General features: G+C 40.2%; 1 protein-coding gene across 2 annotated transcripts in view; it reads left to right on the top strand.

Annotated features, from left to right (window-relative positions):
- Positions 1 to 19631, top strand: part of MEGF10 (multiple EGF like domains 10) — a 173427-nt gene that overhangs the window by 137368 nt on the left and 16428 nt on the right. For both annotated transcript variants that reach the window (XM_055142522.1, XM_055142521.1), the window contains exons 14-19: positions 9117 to 9263; positions 10418 to 10552; positions 11015 to 11143; positions 12707 to 12835; positions 14950 to 15078; positions 17152 to 17280. In XM_055142522.1, the coding sequence (XP_054998497.1) occupies positions 9117 to 9263; positions 10418 to 10552; positions 11015 to 11143; positions 12707 to 12835; positions 14950 to 15078; positions 17152 to 17280 (798 nt within the window). The remainder of the gene's footprint in view (positions 1 to 9116; positions 9264 to 10417; positions 10553 to 11014; positions 11144 to 12706; positions 12836 to 14949; positions 15079 to 17151; positions 17281 to 19631) is intronic.

Raw genomic sequence — 19631 nt, 5'->3', positions numbered from 1 at the left:
GGTGCTCCAAAACACACTAGCCGCTGCTCAAGTCTCCTGCTTTGATAGTGCCAGCTTGTGAAAGACATAGTCTAGTGTGCAGGAGATACAGTTTGGCCTAAAGCCAGCAGGAAAATGTGTGAGTTTCACTTCACAGCCTGGGTTATGAGCTAAGACAAATGATCCCATCTGGCCTTAGACCTATAGAAGATTCCTACAGGAATGCAGGGGCTTTTCCACACAGCATAGTCTGGTAATCCTCTGTCCATCTGTGACTAACCTGCTTCTACACAGGGGAGAGACACTTTGTTGTTGCCTGTAGCTCTGCACTTGTTACTCTCATATCTTTGCTTCGTGACTCCAATGTCTAATTTCTCTGTGTTTTCTATGTAGGCTTTTCTTTTTGCAAGAGTTTAAGCCTTCTATGACATTATTGTAGATAGGTCATTCTCCCACGCCCAAGAGCACTTGGTATAAATTAGTGTATGTAGATCAGAAAGTTACAAAAGTTTCTCAAGGCACCCTGTAATTTGACCAAGAACTGATCTACTTTACTAAAAGAAAAGGAGTTAGCTGTTATTAACACTGAACACCATTCCGCTGTCCAATTTGTTTTGAGTAAGGAATGTCTCTCAATATAAAGAAGCTTTGCTCTTCATTTAGTTACGAGGTTACAGGTGAAATGAAATAATATAAGCATAAAAAAGCAAATTAGTCTTTTCTTCTCCTCCCTATTGCAGAGATTGCCCTAGAAGTAGCATCCTCAAACAGACTAACTGTTTTCAGGAAAGAGTGAGGCTTTGGTGAAGAATAGATGTATGGCGCTCAGGGACCTGGGGTGCTTGACCAAGTCAACAAGATAGAGTAGCTATAGTAACAGTGCTTAGCCACCCAAGGAGCTATGGAAAGAGGCTGACTGGGTCTCTAGGCTTAAAGCTGGAGATGAAGGTCAGGAGAAATTTATCCCTCTTCACAAACGGACATGGCTAAATTGAGGAAGGCATATGCTAGCCTGAGAGATGAAAATGATCAGGTTGCTTTCCTATCAGGAGGGCCATCTACCACTCCTCCTTTGGGCCTCTTTTCCAGTGTTTGTCTTGTTCTCTTAAAGAAAACTGAAATTACTTTTTAGTTTCTATCTTGAACTATTAATTTAATAGTTGATAATCCCATCTTACCTAGTAACAAAATAAAGCCTCAAAACATACTTCGATGCAAATTTTTTAATTAATTTTTTAATTGAATCACCTTGAGATACACAGTTGCAAAGTTATTCATGATTGGTTTCATGTTATAATGTTATAATGTTCCAACACCCTTCCCTTCACCAGTGTTTGTTTCCCACCAATGTTCCCAGCTTCCTTTCCTCTGCCTTTTTAGCATATTTATATTTATTTTATATACTTATTCTATATACTTATTCTCTTTCTCTTTCCTTCTCTATCTCTCTCTCGTTCTCCTCTCTTTCCTTTTGGGCATTATGGTTTGCAATACAGATATTGGGAGGTTATCAGTTATGTCCACTTACTTACTTTCAACACTCAATTCCTGTCCAAAGTATCATGCAAATTAACCAAAAGAAAATACATATCTCACCTCCTGGATGCAGGAAAGAAATGTAGCAGTTTTCAAAGGAAGAGATATGTGGTTTTACTATTGTAGACACATACATATTTAAAACAGATGTATTGCCATTTTAAGCCAGTAGACTATCAAACAAGAGATGTACTGCATTTAAAAAGAAAGTAGGGATGAAATATTCCAGTTTAAAAGTAGTGTTATGAACTGCTTCTGCCACAAAACAGTTACAACACGCACGCACGCGCGCAAACACATACACACACACACAACTGCTTATACTTCATTGACATCTGGAGCTTCAGAATAATAACTTTTGAAAACCAATCTGGTTTTATAGTAACATAGCAATCTTGTGTGTCTGTGTATCTGTGTTTGTCCATAGTAGTCAAGAAAAATGTGTTATGAAGTATTTTTCAAGAAACAGTAGAAACATGTTGATATTTATTTCTTCCTGTCTGCTCCAACTTCAGTGAGCCAGAACTCCCCTCAGCTGAGTGTTACAGCTAATCAAGATTCCATTCCAGCTGTCTGGGAACATACACAGCCCCAGCTTCCTCGAACCCCTCACTAAAATCACCGTCACCTGGGAACTCTCTTAAGGCAAAAAATTCTCACAGAAACTGAGACTAGGGTGGGTAGGTGAGGAGGAGAATGGAGCCATGGCCAACCCATAATGTAACCCTTTTGTACAACATTGGAAGAGATTAGAAAACCCCTCAGCATGCACTTCTTGGCAAGCAGAGTGTGAGCTGGATTTCTGTGCTGACTTAACCCTGTGGCCAGGGGCTCCTGTGCAGTATACAGTCTGTGAAACACTTTGTGTAGGCCATATCTGTCATTTCAAAAGTTGATCCAGTGGCCTGTTTAATGGCAGTTACCAGTCTGTAGTTTGGCAACTGTTCTATCTTGCTTTGACAGTATTATCTTTTTTTGAGAGGGTTGAGGAGTCTAAGTGAGCCATGACTATCTCCTTATAGCCAGCAACAGAGGCCAGAGGAGGCCTAGGGATGGTTTATACAGAATTTGAAAGTTTAGTGGGAGACCAGAGAAAGAGAACATGGGGTTGATCTGTGGATCACATCAGCCCTTGAGACCCCCGAACACTGCTAAGATGATTTAGGTAAAACCCCAGCCTAAGCAATACCACATCCCCAAGTTCTTACATAGAACCTGTGACCAGGTCAATCACCAGAAGGGGCATGTGGACTCCTGAACACAATCTAGGAACTCCACCCCCTCACCCCCAAGAAGAGCTAAATGGTAGTGTGATGGAAAAGAGATTAGGGTGTCAGATCAACCTCTGCGAGTTTTGGGAAAAGAGCCTAGTCAGGCCTGGTACCATGGGAATGGGGGAAAAGGAACAAGAAAAAGAGGTACTGTCCTCATCTGAGTCCAGCCTGAAAGGGGACTGGGGAGAAGGGAACCTGCAGGCCACTAGGCTGTGTGGCTCCCAGCAAAGCAGACCAGGCTTGTAGAGTTTACAGGCCTTTCTAGATGACAAGTTAGCTCTCAGAGTTTCTCTCAATATACCAAGTTTGACCAGCTGAACAACTAAACTACCATGTCAGATATTAAACTGTCCCTAGTGACATCTCTCCTTAGGCTTAAAGGTGTCTGAGATGATAAAAGTCAAAGGAGACCCACCTTTGTCCAGTGACAAGGAAGTGCAGATTCAAGTGCAAATAAGTTTTAATTAAAGTGCCTGCACACAGTCAGCTACAAATGCAAATGAGTTGCTGTCTCGCCCTTTAGGATACTGAGGGGTGGAGGGGGTGAGAGTTTATGCCTGGCATGCCCCTGTATGCAGTCTTGGCAGGAGGGTGTCCTACAAAAGCAGCATGTAAGATCCCCGCAGTGAGGGTGGAAAGAGGGTCTTGTTTTCTGAATAGAAAGACTGCAGAAAAGGCCTAAGCTCCCAATTTGCTGAGCAGTCTGTCCTGTTTGCTGTCCTGAGATCTGAAGGAGGGCAGGCATTGATTTTTCTTCTTATAACCGCAAATACAAACCTAATTGATTCATATGATGTACTGAGAGTTTTTCAACTTATCTATGTAAAGCAGAGACCTTACATGAATCTTTACATTTTGTATCAAATAGAAAGATTGGATTTAACAACCTGCTTGTTGACTATCTCTATGTTGTATACTGTAAGCTTTGTGCTTAGGTGCTGAGTATAAGAGGATGAAATGGTCCCTGTTCTGGGTCTGCAAAAATTCAGGTTGATTCAGGACAGACTGTGGGCAAGGTGGATACATCAGTGAGTTACCTCCCTACCCTAGGTGTAAGTCACCACTTTGTTCACCAGTGAATTAGAGAGCCCTCACTTCTATAATCACCAAGCCCAACAATTATCACAAATCTCTCTCTTTGATCTAATATATATTTAATATCTTATTGCTTAGGACTAAGACATAGAATTGAAATATTTCCTTCATTCACTAATACTGTATTAGTATTATTAGTGTTGCAATACTGGCATGAAGAATATGCACAATTAAGCAAAGACAGGGATTTTAGGTCATATCTCCAAGAGGGGAAATAATGACATGGCAAATGATTTATTTGCCACATTCATGCAATCACAAATGCCCAGTGAATGCTGATTTCACATTGAGGCCAATGGCATAATGCACCAGGCATTAAATGCACGAACATTTCTTTAGAGCTGCTTAGCTGAAGTTTATCACGATCATTCAGCCATTGCCTAGCAACTTGTGAAGGCTATCAAAGAGCTCTTTGTCCTCAGTTCTGGCAGAAACAGTTCCTCATAGATACCCTTATCAGCATTTTAGCATTTATCAGCAAAAAATGCTTCAATTCAACCAGATATCCCTGTGAAAATTAACTTTCTGAAATAACTTGTATTAAAGTCTTTATGGATTCTTTAGTATATCCTCTCCCAAAATTCCTCGAGGTCTTTATTCTTTCTCTGCTGCTTTATATTATTATTTTCATATTATATTACAAATAACTCCACCCCTACATTAGTTATGGTTAATAATAATAATGATAATGCATGTGGAGCTCCCTGATTTGAGCACTTTCTCATCACTTCTTCAGAGAAGCAATGAACGATGAAGTTGGTCCATCCAGTTGGAAAATGGCTCGGAAGTTCATGTTGGGGAGAGGAACTAATTCTGTGATTGTCTCCATGTGCTGCCATGATATTGAGTAAAAGCAAGCATATCTATCTCACGGAGTTCCAAAATCTGTTAACTTTCTGTGTTGGGGAGAAGTTGCATGGGGAAACTTCATCTATAATCTCTCTGACTTTTGCCTGCCATTCTCCCTCTGCATCCTTGTTGCCACTGATCTAATTCGAAACCTTGGTTGTTCTTTTTAAAAATTATTTTCCCCTGGATTACGTCTTGTCCAAATTATGTCTTGTCAAATTTTCTTTCTTCCATGCTCATCCTCTTTAAACCATCTTCTATACACACAATTTTTAATTGTGAACCCCTTCTATTTCATTGTCCATCCAGTCCTTACAAATACCAGGAGGAAGCCACCCTCCATAACATAGTCTTTACATGATAATAAATGACTACCTAGGCATTTCTCCTGCTTTTCCCAGGTCCAATTTCAACTGTTCACAGCTCTGGAAATTCTGAAAGTATACTTCTCTGAGCCTTTGAACCTCTGACCTGTTTTGTTCTGTTCTGTTCTGTTCAGAATCTTCCTTCACCTTTCCATGTTACCTCCTCTAGACAGTTCTGGGGCCATTACACTCTGTTGTAGGAAGTTTTTCTTAGCAAGCCTCTCCTCAGCAACCAGAATAGCACTGCACTGTGTCACTGTCTTTCCATTCTTCACTGATTTGCTCAAGCGGGCACCAGTAACGTCTCCACTGGGAGACCTATTGTTACTGTTTTTGGTGTATTGAATATGCCACGGATAGCTTGCCAGGCTCTGCTGTGTGGGCGGGATACTCTTGGTAGCTGGGCTTTCCAAGAGGGATGGAGGAATCGAACCCAGGTCAGCTGAGTGCAAGGCAAACGCCCTACCCGCTGTGCTATCGCTCCAGTCCAGCAACCAGCATATCTTTTGAATATTTATTAAGTTGAATTCTCACATCTGTCATTGACAATGAAGGACACAAAAAGATGTTTTGGGACTCCAATCAAGTTGGCAAAGAACAGTGTCATATTAACGGAAATAATTAAGGACTAACACAAAAAGCACAAAAATGGTTATAACAAACTGAGCTTCAGTGCAGTGCTGATCACGTGTACAGATCACATTAGGAGCTATAGAACTAGCATCACCTAGGGAGGCATTTACCTCAGTACCCACTCTGTGCCTGAAATTCCACCAAATTAGAGATTTGTTTCTTGGGCTGTTGACGTATTTGTTCTCCTAAATAATTAATATTCTCTAGAGACTATGATTCCTCAGTTTTTTTCTAAATTTATTCAGATAATAAATTTATCTGAACCTTTCATGGAAGAAGGGAAAAATAGCTCAGGACATAAAGGTCTAAATAAGAGGAACAATAATGGAATAAAATGCTATAGCAAGAGGAAAAACAAAGCTATTCACTTTTCCCTGTAGTTGCCCCCTGAAAAAGACCTGTTTGTCTTCAAATAGGTTTTACATTATTATCTGCAAAGTAAATCATTTTTATGATAGTAAAGAACAAAAAGAGGATTCAAATTTGTAGTGGGGATTGGTAATAAAATAGTTGCAATTTTCTTTCCAAGAAAAGACTTTTCTGCAATCCTAAAATAAAGGTAAGCTTGGTTCTGTTGAAATAAGCTTATGTGGCTGAAAATATAAGATTCAGTAGATAGTTTCTAGAAGTCCTTATAATTCCCCGGAAGTAAAATAGCAGATAAATCATGTGAAATAAGATTATCTTTGCAATGGATCTCCTTAGTATATTGTAGGCCTTGTTAATTATATGAAAATTAGCTGGGAAAAGTTGATTATAACTGGTGATTATGCTAACCCATTGCAGAAACCTGTTAGAGAAAGGATTAAATATTGAATAAAAGATTTCTTTGTTCAGTTTTGTCAATCTGACCTGAAGTTATTTTTCTTAATATGTTCTTATTGATATGTGTTATTATACATAAATAATGTTAATCTGTAATGTAAATAAAAGCAGCATCTTAAGTGAATCAACTCTATCTTAGCAGTATTTATTATGTATATGTGAAATAGAGATTTGAAAAATAATTTATGGAGAAAACTATCAAAAATGGTTAAAGTTATTCTCTCCCAATCTTCATCTCATCCCACAATGTCAGATATGGGTTTGATTTCCAGATTAACAAATTATTATTTCATTTCCACTTCTCTAAAATACTAGCTGAGATTTGCATGGATGGCTTCACACCAAAGCAATTAGGATGGTCAAAGTCTTTCTGAGGCAGGTTCCTCCCACTTTAGACTCTTGTTTGTTATTTTGTCTGTTCCTTGAGTCGCACGCATGCTTGGAGGCTGTTCTTGACTTGGTGCGCAGGATCACTCCTGGTTGTGCTCAGAGGACCATATGCATACCAGGAATGAGCCCTGTGTCCTCACACAAGGCTGCTCTCAGCTTGTTGAGCTCTCGGGTCCAGTATTATTTGTCACTTGAATGGAGAATGAAACATTAGCTGGTCATCCTTGTTGGTGCTTCCTCCAAAACTGCCAAACAATATCTCTGTTTGTAGTCTTGAAGTACACATTCCTTACTGTTTATAACAATCCTACCATGTACAAATTTCCCTCCATTTTCCATGGGGTTAGTTTCCAATAAATCAATGATAAGATGAAAATATCCTTAGGTCAGAAGTGTAGTTAGGAGCTAGGCAATTGTCTCTCAGGGCTGGAATATATGGTTTTTATTCAAGAACCCCAGGTTTAATCCATAGCACTACCTGTTTTCTGAGTACCCCTGGGAGTGACCCCTAAGCCCAGGAGCAACTTTGAGCACCATCTGGTCTGACTCCCAAAACTAAACCAAATGAAGAAAAACATCTTATTATACATAAATTATTGACCATCTCATCTTAACCTAGCCTATCTTAAATATACCCAAAACACATGTATTAGCCTGGAGCCAAGCAAAATTGTCTAATACAATGTATGCTTCATAAAAAAAATTGACCATCTCATATAATTTACTTAATGTTGTGCTGAAACACACAAAACAGGTGAAAAACAGGATGCACAGGATGCCTTAATCTAAACTTTGGAAATATAATTTGTGCTGAATGCGTATCACGTTTTTACCATAAAAAAAGTAAAAAAAAAACCTCACTAATTAAGGTTTGTTACTGTTTATAATTTACTGTTTATAGAAGTGTGGGGAAAATCATGGATAACTCTCTGACTGGCATTTTGGAGACTGTAGTGTTTACAATTCCAACTCAGTATTCTAAAAGGTATTCAAAGGAGAGGAAGAGTATATCTGTAAACATATGAGAAGGAATTTATAGTATGATGAACTTCTGTGTTTTATTCCACAGGGACACCTTAAACCTCAGTCAGTTTAAAATAATCCCAATCTCATTCCTTCAACTGTCCAAATTGAAATCTAGCATGTTGTCAATTCAAGCTAGATTCCCTATGCTTTCTGTGCTCTTTCAGGCATATCTAGCAGCCTTTACTGTGTGGGAGATTTTCAAGAAGAGAATAGAAAGAATAAATAGAGTCATGATTTAGTAGTAGAAACATCGTTCCATCCAGCAATATTCACATTCTGATTTGGGCTGCTTCTTTATTTGAAGTTCAGTCCACAGTAACATTCCTAATCAATTTAGAAGCCATCACTGTCATTGGAAACATAGCCTTCCTCAGCATCCTTGGTGCTGGGTGGTGGTAATTTGCCGGGATCCTGAGTGGATGCGTGCTGTTCTCTGGGTTTTCAGTTGATCTGAGGCCAGCAGTCTGCAATTCACGACTAATTATAACTCATTCTTACGCCTCTCAGTGCCAAGAGCACTTCTTTGTTTTATGGAGAATACCGACTTACAAGAAAAAGACAGATCCCTGTTGTATTTCAAATGGATGAAAGAGATTTCCAATGACCTCAAGTGAAAACAGCCTTTATTTTTAGTTTTGAAACTTTGATTTTTCTTTATGTTTCCTTAGGCACTGTTCATTTGTGAATGACTCTCTAAAGTTTATTTCTACAATGAAAAGAAAATAGCTTCATATATCACTTCTTTGTTTTGTTTTGGGTCACACCCAGTGGTGCTCAGGGATCACTCCTGGCAGGGCCCAGAGAACCATCTGGAGTGCCAGGGAATTGAACCCCTTGCTGACCATATGCAAGGCAAATGCCCTATCACTACTCCAGCCCCACAACATATGTCATTTCCTAGTAATCGATAGCTTGGCAATTATTAATAACATCACTTGTGATGCTCTGCCTCTATGAAATTAAATTTTTAAAGAGGAACATAGGAGCACAGATTCGCATCTTTCTGTCCTGTACAACATAGCATCAATATACCTTAAGATTGTGTTTATTTGCTATGTATAAGCTGGTAAGTGGATTTTCAGCTTCACATCATCTCTGTCATCATCCTTGCCTTCCACTCAGCACTGCCCCTGTGTCATTTCAGGTATTCACTGTGATAGCGTGTGTGCAGAAGGGCGCTGGGGACCCAACTGCTCCCTGCCATGCTACTGCAAAAATGGAGCTTCTTGCTCCCCTGATGATGGCATCTGTGAGTGTGCACCAGGGTTCCGAGGTACCACCTGCCAAAGAAGTAAGTGTCTGCCTCTCTAAGCGGCAACTTCCATCTCCTCTTCCAGGACCTCACACACAGAATTTTAGTTCTGCTCTGTCCTCAGTCCATAGGGATGCGCTTTGCAGTCAAGGGAGGGCAGAGGGAGGTGCAATGGGTTGCCCTGCCTTTTGCAGAGCTGTCCTTTGTCACTCGTCCCCAAGAGCTTTAGGCTTCCAGACTAAACTAACAGATGGGACTTTACCCATTTCTCCCCAGTAATGATTTCACTGATTCATTGGCATCATCATCTCCTTGATCCTACAGTAGATGTTGCAAATGGTGTTCCAGAAACCCGTTGACCCATTAATATTTTATTGAACAATTTTGGCTTTAGTCTTTCCTCAATTACCAGAAGTCAACATCAGCCAAGCCTCCAGGCAAATCATACATCCTGCTAGGAGACTTAAAGCCAGTTTTTTTTTGGGGGGGAAGTAGAATTGTACAGTTAAACATGGGGACTCTTGGCACTGTCCAATAAGAATTTTTAGTTAGGAAATTACCCATGAGGTTTTACTAAATGTTTTAGTAAATGTAATCAAGAAAGGTATACTTGTTCAATAAATATATCATTTGCATTTTTAAACTTTTTAATTAAGAACTTTATGCAATAATCCTATACTTAAATAAAAATAATTTATTGGGAAGAACCTAATTATGTAGCATTTAACTAAGTTACTTTTCAATCATTATCATTAATCCCAGATATTTTGGGGAGGAATGACTATTTAGTGATCATAGATTTTTTTGCCAGCAATGACTCTTAAGAAATAAAGGAATGACATCTGGACTTAGAATATTTATTTGGGACTTATTAATATTTGGAATATTATTTTTTCCTTCATGCATTTGTTCAAGAAAATTTCCTCAAGCCCCTGTTCCATGCCAAAGCTCAAGTTAATTAGGGCCATAAATGGGAAAAATGATGAGAATTGGCACATGTGCTTGTTCTGAAGCGACTCAGTTTTCCTTACTTAAGAGGTCCTGGTCCCTTTTGCTGTTATTTTACCATTGGAACATTCTTTGTATCCTTAAAGAGTGTCCTTAATCCTTAGCTTTAAGTAGATCCTCATGTTGGACATGACAGAATCAGATCTCAGGAAAGATAAGTAAGTCAATTTCTGTGTTTTTTCCAGTTTGCTCCCCTGGTTTTTATGGGCACCGGTGCAGCCAGACCTGCCCGCAGTGCGTGCATAGCAGCGGGCCCTGCCACCACATCACAGGCCTCTGTGACTGCCTGCCTGGCTTCACGGGCACACTCTGCAATGAAGGTAAGGTGCACCCACATTTTGGAGAAATACATGGTGAAGAGCAAGTTCTGTGGAGTCTGTTCTCAGGCTCCCCAGATATTGGCTCTCGATACCGTCTCGATACAAGCATTTACAAAGCTTGACTGTCATGTCCAGCAACATCTGTTTCATCCTCTAAGCTGGGCTACAGTTAGTTTTAACTGGGAACAGCATTCCATGAGAAAATCAGTCTGAGAAAGAAGTTTTGATTGCCCATGAAGTCAGATTTCTAGAAATGTGTGGCTGTATCCTGGTTTGTGATGCTTTTCTCTGACTTGCTGCATTCATTCATCAAGTGACTCAGTGTATGATGAGGGATGCCATTGAGTGGAGGCAGCTACTCAGAAGGCTGCTGGATTGTTGACTTTGACTTTCAGAGCAGCTTCTTGTCCCTGAAGCCCAGGGTTTTATGAGATGAGTTACTAACTTATCACTTATTCACAGTGTGTCCCAGTGGGAGATTTGGGAAAAACTGTGCAGGAATCTGTACCTGTACCAACAATGGAACCTGTAACCCCATTGACAGATCGTGTCAGTGTTACCCTGGTTGGATTGGCAGTGACTGCTCTCAACGTAAGTCTTGTTTGAGAACAATTGGTAAACTATATTTGGGTTTTCAAATTCTTCAGGATTGAGGTATATGTGATTATATAATCAGGAAACAATATAAAAACAATTATAAGATGTTATTTTAATGTTTGTATGGCTTTCTCCACCATTAAGTTTCTATTCAAATCCAAACAATTTAGGTTTAAATTCAAATAGCACTGTAACACTGTAGCACTGTCATCCCATTGTTAATCAATTTGCTCGAACGGGCAAACATCTCCATTGTGAGACTTCTTGTTACTGTTTTTGGCATATTGAATACGCCATGGGTAGCTTGCCAAGCTTTGCCATACAGGAGGGATATTCTCAGTAGCTTGCCGGGCTCTCCGAAAGGGATGGAGGAATTGAACCCGGGTCAGCCGCATGCAAGGCAAACACCCTACCTGCTGTGCTATTGCTCCAGTCCTAAACTTCCAAATAATGACTTGAAAAGAGCTTTTATAAAGTAGTAGTATTTGGGGGTCAGAGCAATAAAACAGTGGGTAGGGCATTTGCCTTGCTCACAATTGACCTGGATTTGATCCCCAGCATCCCATATGGTCCTTCAAGCACTGCCAGGAGTAATTCCTGAGTGGAGAGCCAGGAGTAACCCCTGAGCATATCCGAGTGTGACCCAAAATGAAAAACAAAAGTATTTTTGCTTATTCACTTTATATTGATTCTTTTATATGTCAAGTCAAAACATTGTACTTAAAAATGCAGAATAAAGTTCATTCCAGACCTCACTGTTAACAATTATTTTTCTTTTTCTCTTGGACAAAAATGATGCACACAAATATAAGGGATTTTTTTTCATTTAAAATTTACATCATATTGATTTATTGACTTTATTAAAATTATATTTCCTATTAGGTAATTGCATAGAAATTCTAAATGGTTTTCCTTTCAATCAGTTTTGTTCTTAAGTTTCTTTTGGTAAATCAAATTACTTTGCCCCATAATCATCCATTATTTCATACTTAAGATTCTCATTGTTCTTCAAAGGACTATGGTTTCTAATGGTTTAGTTATTATTTCAGGTTCTTCCAAAGAATTTTGAATAATGAGTCAATTCTTACATATAACTAGAAACCTTAATATTTAAAACAACTCTGTAGCGACATCTCCAAACAGTATACATATCTGCCCTTGTTTATGCCATTGATTTTTCAGTCAGCTGTTTGCTTTATTGGCTGGTTTGCCTAGCCAGAGGGTGGTCTCAACATTGTTTTGTCCTTTACTCCCCTGTTCCTAGAAGAGTACTGGGCACGTTAATGTGACTTATGCATTTGTCAAGTAACTGAATGTGTACATGTGAAACAATGTTTTGCTCTACACATCTCACACATCTCAGTCTGTGACTGATTATGGATGTAAGTGATGATGGTAGCTGATGTGGTCAACATGGCCATCTGGGTTTTAGTTAGATCTGGAGTACTGTGCTTTTTGCATCCTGATGCACACAGCAAACAATATGGCTAGCTGGATGGAACCTTCTGGTGGGTGCTGGTTGAGCGCTCTAACCAACCTATCACATTGTGTCTTCAGCTTGTCCTCCTGCCCACTGGGGCCCCAACTGTATCCACACGTGCAACTGCCACAACGGGGCCTTCTGCAGTGCCTATGATGGAGAATGTAAATGCACGCCTGGCTGGACGGGGCTCTACTGCACTCAGAGTAAGTCATCGGGCCCTGAGGCTCACCCCGGGTGATGGGGATGCACACCCAGGAGAAAAAAGCCTTTTGTGGTGCGGGCCTGAGTCAAGCTCTCCAAGGAACCCTACACCTGGGGCGTTTGTCTACCCATTGACCTCCTGACATCTACACTTCTCTAAGTATCTGAGAGCTGCCACACTTGGAAGTTCCTAGCTCTGTGTCATAGCAGGGAACAAGGGTTTAGCGTAGGATGTGCAGTTTTTTTCTCCTCTCCCTTGCCCAGACCCTGTTTATCAGGAACAAATTCCCTGTTTTCTATTCTACAAGTACAAAGTTAGGTAAGATAAATGCCAGTGATGAGAAAGGGTAGTAAAGACAACCAACCTCAGTGCCTGACTAATGACTGATCAAACAGAAGACTGAGCTCAGTGGGTCTCCAACAGAGAGCATGAGAACCAGATTGTTGGCCCCACTCCCAGAGCTGACTCCATGGCCTGGGCGGGCCCCGAGGAGTCATCTTTCTAATAATTTCAAGGTACTGGGGCCACTCTGGGACAGTGCATTAGGAACGACTGCTCTAGTTCTTGATTTCCATTTGCTCTTCCAGAGTGTCCAAACCATTTCCTCCACTGGATTGCTGGCATCATAGGATATAAAGCATGAAATGCTCCACATAGGAGGAAATTCTATTCTTTATTTGCTTCCTTTTAACTCCACAGAAGATAGAATATGGGAATGCTTGTATTATGGTTGTCATTCATAATAATATATAATTTTAAATTAGAGAAGTGATCTGAGGAAGACAGATGAATCAGAAATAAGGCACTTTTTCTTTCATACTGATTTAAAAACGGCTGAAAAAGTCTTTTAGAAATTTCTAGAAGTAGGTATTAACCTTCAGTTACTCTTTATAAAGGGGGGATTATGGGGGAGGGAGGCTGCCTCAAGGATGCTCTGCAGAGATTCTATAAGGCACTCTTCAGATATAATGGGTCCAGATCATGCCACAAAATAAATGGTTCAATAAAGTGAATAACACCTATTTTTTCCTTTTGGTTTCCCACTCCATCTAAGAGCTATGTTTACGATATATCCTAGTGCAACCTAGTAAGAGTGCAGTAGCATTATATCTAAAAAAATAAAACTATAGATATCGCATGCATATTGTCAAAACCTTCAATCTGTAAACTAAAAGAACAAGGGACCCCTATGTTTATGAAAAGCTTTTTTGAGCTTCTTCAAGGAAAGTACTATAAATTTTATAATTCCAAAATTTAGGCTTAAAATACCTCAAGCAGGGGGCAATTTAAGTGGAAGTACCATACTATAGTAGGAAAAGCATGGGGTCTGAAGCCAGCCCTCCCTCCCAATGTGCCCCTGCCTCTGATATTTGCTATTCATGTGATAATGTACTCAAAGCCCAGTTCAGATCTGCAGAGTAGGAATATTTATTCATAAATTTCTTTATTTATGAAATATTTATTCATAAAATTCATAACTTTCCTGAAAGTCCAGAGTCTCTCCTGTAAGGGACTCCACTGGCCCAAGAACACCATCAAGGCCTGTGTACATTCTCAGCCTCAGGGCTAAGGGGCCTGGGTCCTGAAAGTTGTATAGCAGGAGCAAGACTGAATGCTTTTAAGAAAGTACTTGTTTCAAGTTCAGCATTCTACTGAACATCTTGGTGAAGGAGATATTTTCTAAGTTAGTAATTGATACAGTGAATAGGATGAGTAGCAGATTCTATATTAGAAGTAAAAGCATACAGGCAATTTTTAATATAAGGCTTCTTTCATCTGTGCACTTTGAGTCCAGGAGTAGTTGAGTGGAAGAGTGAAACTTTTCAGATTCCAGTCTTCAAACTCCAGTCTGATGTGGGGTTTGAAGGTGTGTTTTGTTCAGTCTCTTTCCTGGGCTACAACAATAGATAAACCACCAGATATGGAATTATGTATGCATCGTAACCCATTTTGGGTTTAAAGAAACATTGGTGTCAAGCTGAGATAAGCATTATTGTCCTTCCTCACTTCTTAATGTCTCAGGGTCCTTCAAGTTTAAACACAAAAAAACGTTAGAGGCAAGAATTCTATTTCTTCTTGAAGCATCCTGATGCGATGTCCTTCCTGCCCACACAGGGTGTCCTCTGGGGTTTTACGGGAAGGACTGCGCATTGATGTGCCAGTGTCAAAACGGAGCTGACTGTGACCACATCTCTGGGCAGTGTACTTGCCGCACAGGGTTCATGGGGAAGCACTGTGAACAGAGTGAGTATGAGCCTCAACCTCACTAGACAGTATTCCCCCCAGAGCCAACTTTCCTCGGTGCCTGAAAGCTTTATGGGAGAAACCACAACTTTTGCACTGTTTGAGCTGAGGGTTGGGTCTCTTGTCACCACCTGATTCACCTCCCAGAATTCTGGGTGTTTGAGGATATTTACTGGCTGTCTTCCTCCTCAAATGTCTTCTGAGGAACCACTTGGCACTTTGGGTGGAGGGGGGAATGGCTGCAAGGATGAAGACAGAATTCAAGTTTTCCATCAGTTCATCTTGGCTCGTTCTTCCTCACCTTATTTTTGGAACAAGGCTGCTGGAGCTTTCAGAGTCCACCCACCCCGCCTTCTCCACAGCAGAAAGTGCCCGTCTCATTCTGGAAGAAAGAACATTCGTGGGGGGAACAGAGGGGCCGGATGTCAGGACCAGGAGCTTTACAGGGGAGAAAAAAAGTCCAGGCAAATGACGCCCTTTGGCAGCCTTGTCTAGAAAGCACTTTTATACTGATCTACAGACAACTTCTCATCTTAGTCTTAGTCATCTTCTCAACAGCATGTTGCTTTAAAACTTTGCTGTAATGTCTTACCATAGGAGAAAGTGCTCCATGGAAGTACATCCTTGCTTTTCCATTTCCTGTCCAGCTATGCATCTGTTCACAGATTTATAAACACATGGGTCTTAGACTGAGTAATTCACTTTCATTTATTATCCCATTCCACTGTAACATTGAGTCAGGGTTTAGGATGACCAATGTCTTAGAGCTGGAATCAGTCACTTTATTGTAAGTGGAAGGAGAATATGTAGGATATGTCCCACTTACCAGAAGGTATGCTTTGGGGAAGGAGGCCTGTGAAGGTTAACCCGCATAGCAGGACTTGGGCGATAAAGCCTCACTCTTCCTCCACCACTCACCCCATCTCACAGCACCATTGGAAAGTCATGCTGTCTCTCTCACTCCTGAATATTTCTGCAGATCCTCCCAGCCAGCAAGCATCCCAGGTGACCTTCAGCCAAGACAGTCAGCCCTTTTTTAGATTGCACTACAGGTTTAGGCAATCATAAAATGGGTACCAAGTCACTCAACTGCCTGAACATCCTTTTATATAAGTGTTGTACGTGGCTGAAACCCTATCAAGGCTTGAAATGAACTTTCACTTGAACCTGAAACTGGTCACAATTCTATTAAATAAAAACCTCTTATGTGCTTCTGTGATTACTGTGAACATTAAATTAAAATATCCCTATTTTGGGAGACTTCCCCAAGAGCTCATTTGTAAACACAAGCTCCCTGTTTGATAGAAAACTCTGATAATAATAGCACATTGCCCCCTGCTGCTCATTTTATTAAAAGTACCAGTATTTTGTCATGATAGTTTTGGATCTAAGTGCCTACACTGTTCTTTGAAATTCTTTGAAATGCCCACTCTTATGAAGACTACATATGATCAAAAATAAACCCCTACAGCGTAAAAATTCCACTGTTTTCTCTCCATCTTTAAACTGAAATTTCAGAATGAAGTTCTACACTAGAAATTTACCCAACTTGCCTCTTCTTCGTTCTAATCCAAGTTAGACTATTTTAGTTTTTAGGAAGATCCTGAGGCTTCAGCAAAATGCTCACGTTCTCAAGGAAGCATGTCTATTTCATTATTTTTTATCTATTTCCCTTCCTTCCTTGGCTTGACCCCACAAAATCAAGTCAATTTGCCTTTAGTGATGTCCATCATCAGTTTCCCTGGGGTCCCCAGGTTCTACACACCCATCAGGGTGCTGATTCCACGGGGGCAGAGAGTGTCAGACACTGTAATGAGAGGCTTAGTGTCTGGACCTGGGTCACCTAGGCCATGAGTCCCACCATGAGTCAAGGAACACTGGTCAACTCTGAGTCTCCCAGATGATACCAGGAGAGGGCATTTACTAGCACACTTCACCACTTCACACGCACACACACACACACACACACACACACACACACACACCCCAGAGGGAGAGAGAGAGAGAGGAAGGCCACCCTTGTCCCTGATCCTGCAGTAGGAAGGCCACATTAGATTTCCCTTTCCTTCTCAGAATGCCCTGCAGGAACATATGGCTATGGCTGCCGCCAAATTTGTGACTGCCTAAACAACTCCACCTGTGACCACATCACTGGGACTTGTTACTGCAGCCCAGGCTGGAAGGGACCACGGTGTGATCAAGGTAAGGGTGCTGATAGTGACTTACCACATGGTACTGTGTGACCACACCTACCACCCAGAGTTAATTCTTTCGCCCTCCTTGTCTGATGTATTCTTCACAGTGACTCTGCAAATAGACCTGGCGAATTTTTTATTGCCAGATAGAAGCCATGTAGCTGCTGTCCTAAAAATGAAGAAATGAAAGATAAGAAAGGTTGAGAAATTTACCTAACATTGTGTAGCTGATCAGTAGACTATGTCCCATCTTTGATGCCACACATCTCTGATGCCAGAGCTCATGAATTCTCCAATGTACTTAGAATTTTTTTCAGCTTGATTGAGGTGTAACTAGCTATAAAAATTCACATAGCTATAATTAAACTATGTATAATTATATGCTATAATTTTACTATTACAAAATATGTGTATATGCTATATAGTTATATACACAATGAGTAATATGGCATAATACAGATGTTAAATATGTTACAGAAATATGCAGTTTGATAAAATCTGATATATGTATATTCTCTAAAACCATCACCATATTAAAGATATTGAATTATCACCCCCAAAAGTTTTCTCATACCCCTTTTTGCCACCAGCAGTAAGACCCAAGCCATACCTGATCTACTTTCTGTCATGATATATTAGCTTGTATTTTTTGAAATTTCATATAAATGGCACCTTATATATAGAGTCGTTGTTTGATTTAGATCTACTCAGTGTAATTATTTTTAGATTGATTCATGTTGTTATATTTATAGTTCTGATCTTTTTAATGCTAAATAGTAGTACTCCTTTGTATGGACATTCCTTGGTTTGTTTACTCATTCAGCTGGTGATGAACATTTAGGTTACTTCCTGCTTGGGACTATCATAGATAAAACTAATATAAATAACATGGTATCAAGTTTTTGATGGGTGCATATACTTATCTTGGGTAAATTCATAGGAGTAGTATGATGGAGTCATATAATAAGAATATGTTCAACTTTTAAAGAAACTTGTGCCCAGGTTTGTATCTATAGTATTTGTTATAGTCACCTGGGATTACTTGTCATACACATAGTCCCACTTGAGGAGTTCTGATTCAGGACTGGATGTGGCCTGAAGAGAGTGTTGAGTGCCCGGAAAGTTCCTACAACACATGCTGCACTTCAGTCAATAGGGAACACTTGGGCTGCTAAAGGCATTCAGAAATGTATGCAGTGTTATGGGTGGAGACATCTGTGTAGATGTTCCTATTTTATCTTCTTTCATAAAGTAACTTTTATCTGCTTATGATTTATATTTCTCTGTCATAACAACAGGATTTTACATTTTACAAACACATCATGATTATAAATGCACTGTTATCACACTATTCTGGCCCTGGGCTGTGATTTCTGAAGAGACACTCTTATAAGCAGGTCTTACATTGAGAATCATAAAATTGTAGGGACATTTAAACTTGACATTTGAAGAATAGCACTTTCATGGAAACCAGTTTCTGGTTTTACAACTAATGAAACTGTAACTTAAGTGACGAGAAGAAAGGACCTGGGTGCAATTTTTTAGATGCCAGGTTTTATGACTCTTATACATATCTTTAACTTCCAGAATTATGTAAAGCTGAACTTGGAATTTGACTTTGGAAATGGGGTGGGGAGAGAGAATCTCTCAAGCAATGCTCAGAAAGCCCAGGGACCCCTCTCAGTGATTCTTGGTCAACCATGCTGGCAGTTCAGTATGAGGGCCCAATAATGTGGTGCTACTCAGGGTCTACAATGCCAGAGAATGCCTGAATCACCATGGCCAGTGAATCTCTGAGACTTTTAGGGCTGCTCACGTACTATTTAGTCTAGCATGGATTGAACTAGGGTCAACTGCATGCAAGGCAAGCACTTTAACCCCTGCACTATTTCTCCAACCTCTAATTTTTTTCATTTTAATGAGTAGATTTTTAGGGTGATATTATTGGGAATGAAGCAATAGCACAGCGGGTAAGGCATTTGCTTTGCACGCAGCCGACCCAGGTTTGATTCCTCTGTCCCTCTTGGAGAGCCCAGCAAGCTCCCGGGAGTATCCTGCCCACACAGCAGAGTCTGGCAAGCTACCCATGGCATGTTCAATATGCCAAAAATAGTAACAACAAGTCTCAAAATGGAGATGCTGCTGGTGCCCGCTCAAGCAAATCAATGAACAACAGGACAATAGTCCTACAGTGCTATTATTGGGTATGATAGGGACAAGCCTTCTGCACAGAAAATAATTAAAGAGAGCTTATCTTCTGAGGTGCAACACTGACTGAAATCAGCACAAGGCAAATCCTGATCTTGGATCATGGAGTAGTTCCTGCTTTAAAAGAAAATGCCTTTACCATTAGAATTA

Source organism: Sorex araneus, chromosome 6 (genome assembly GCF_027595985.1).
Source record: "Sorex araneus isolate mSorAra2 chromosome 6, mSorAra2.pri, whole genome shotgun sequence".
Taxonomy (NCBI): domain Eukaryota; kingdom Metazoa; phylum Chordata; class Mammalia; order Eulipotyphla; family Soricidae; genus Sorex; species Sorex araneus.
The sequence above is the reverse complement of the archived record's forward strand: the minus strand, read 5'-3'. Positions and strand labels throughout refer to the sequence as shown.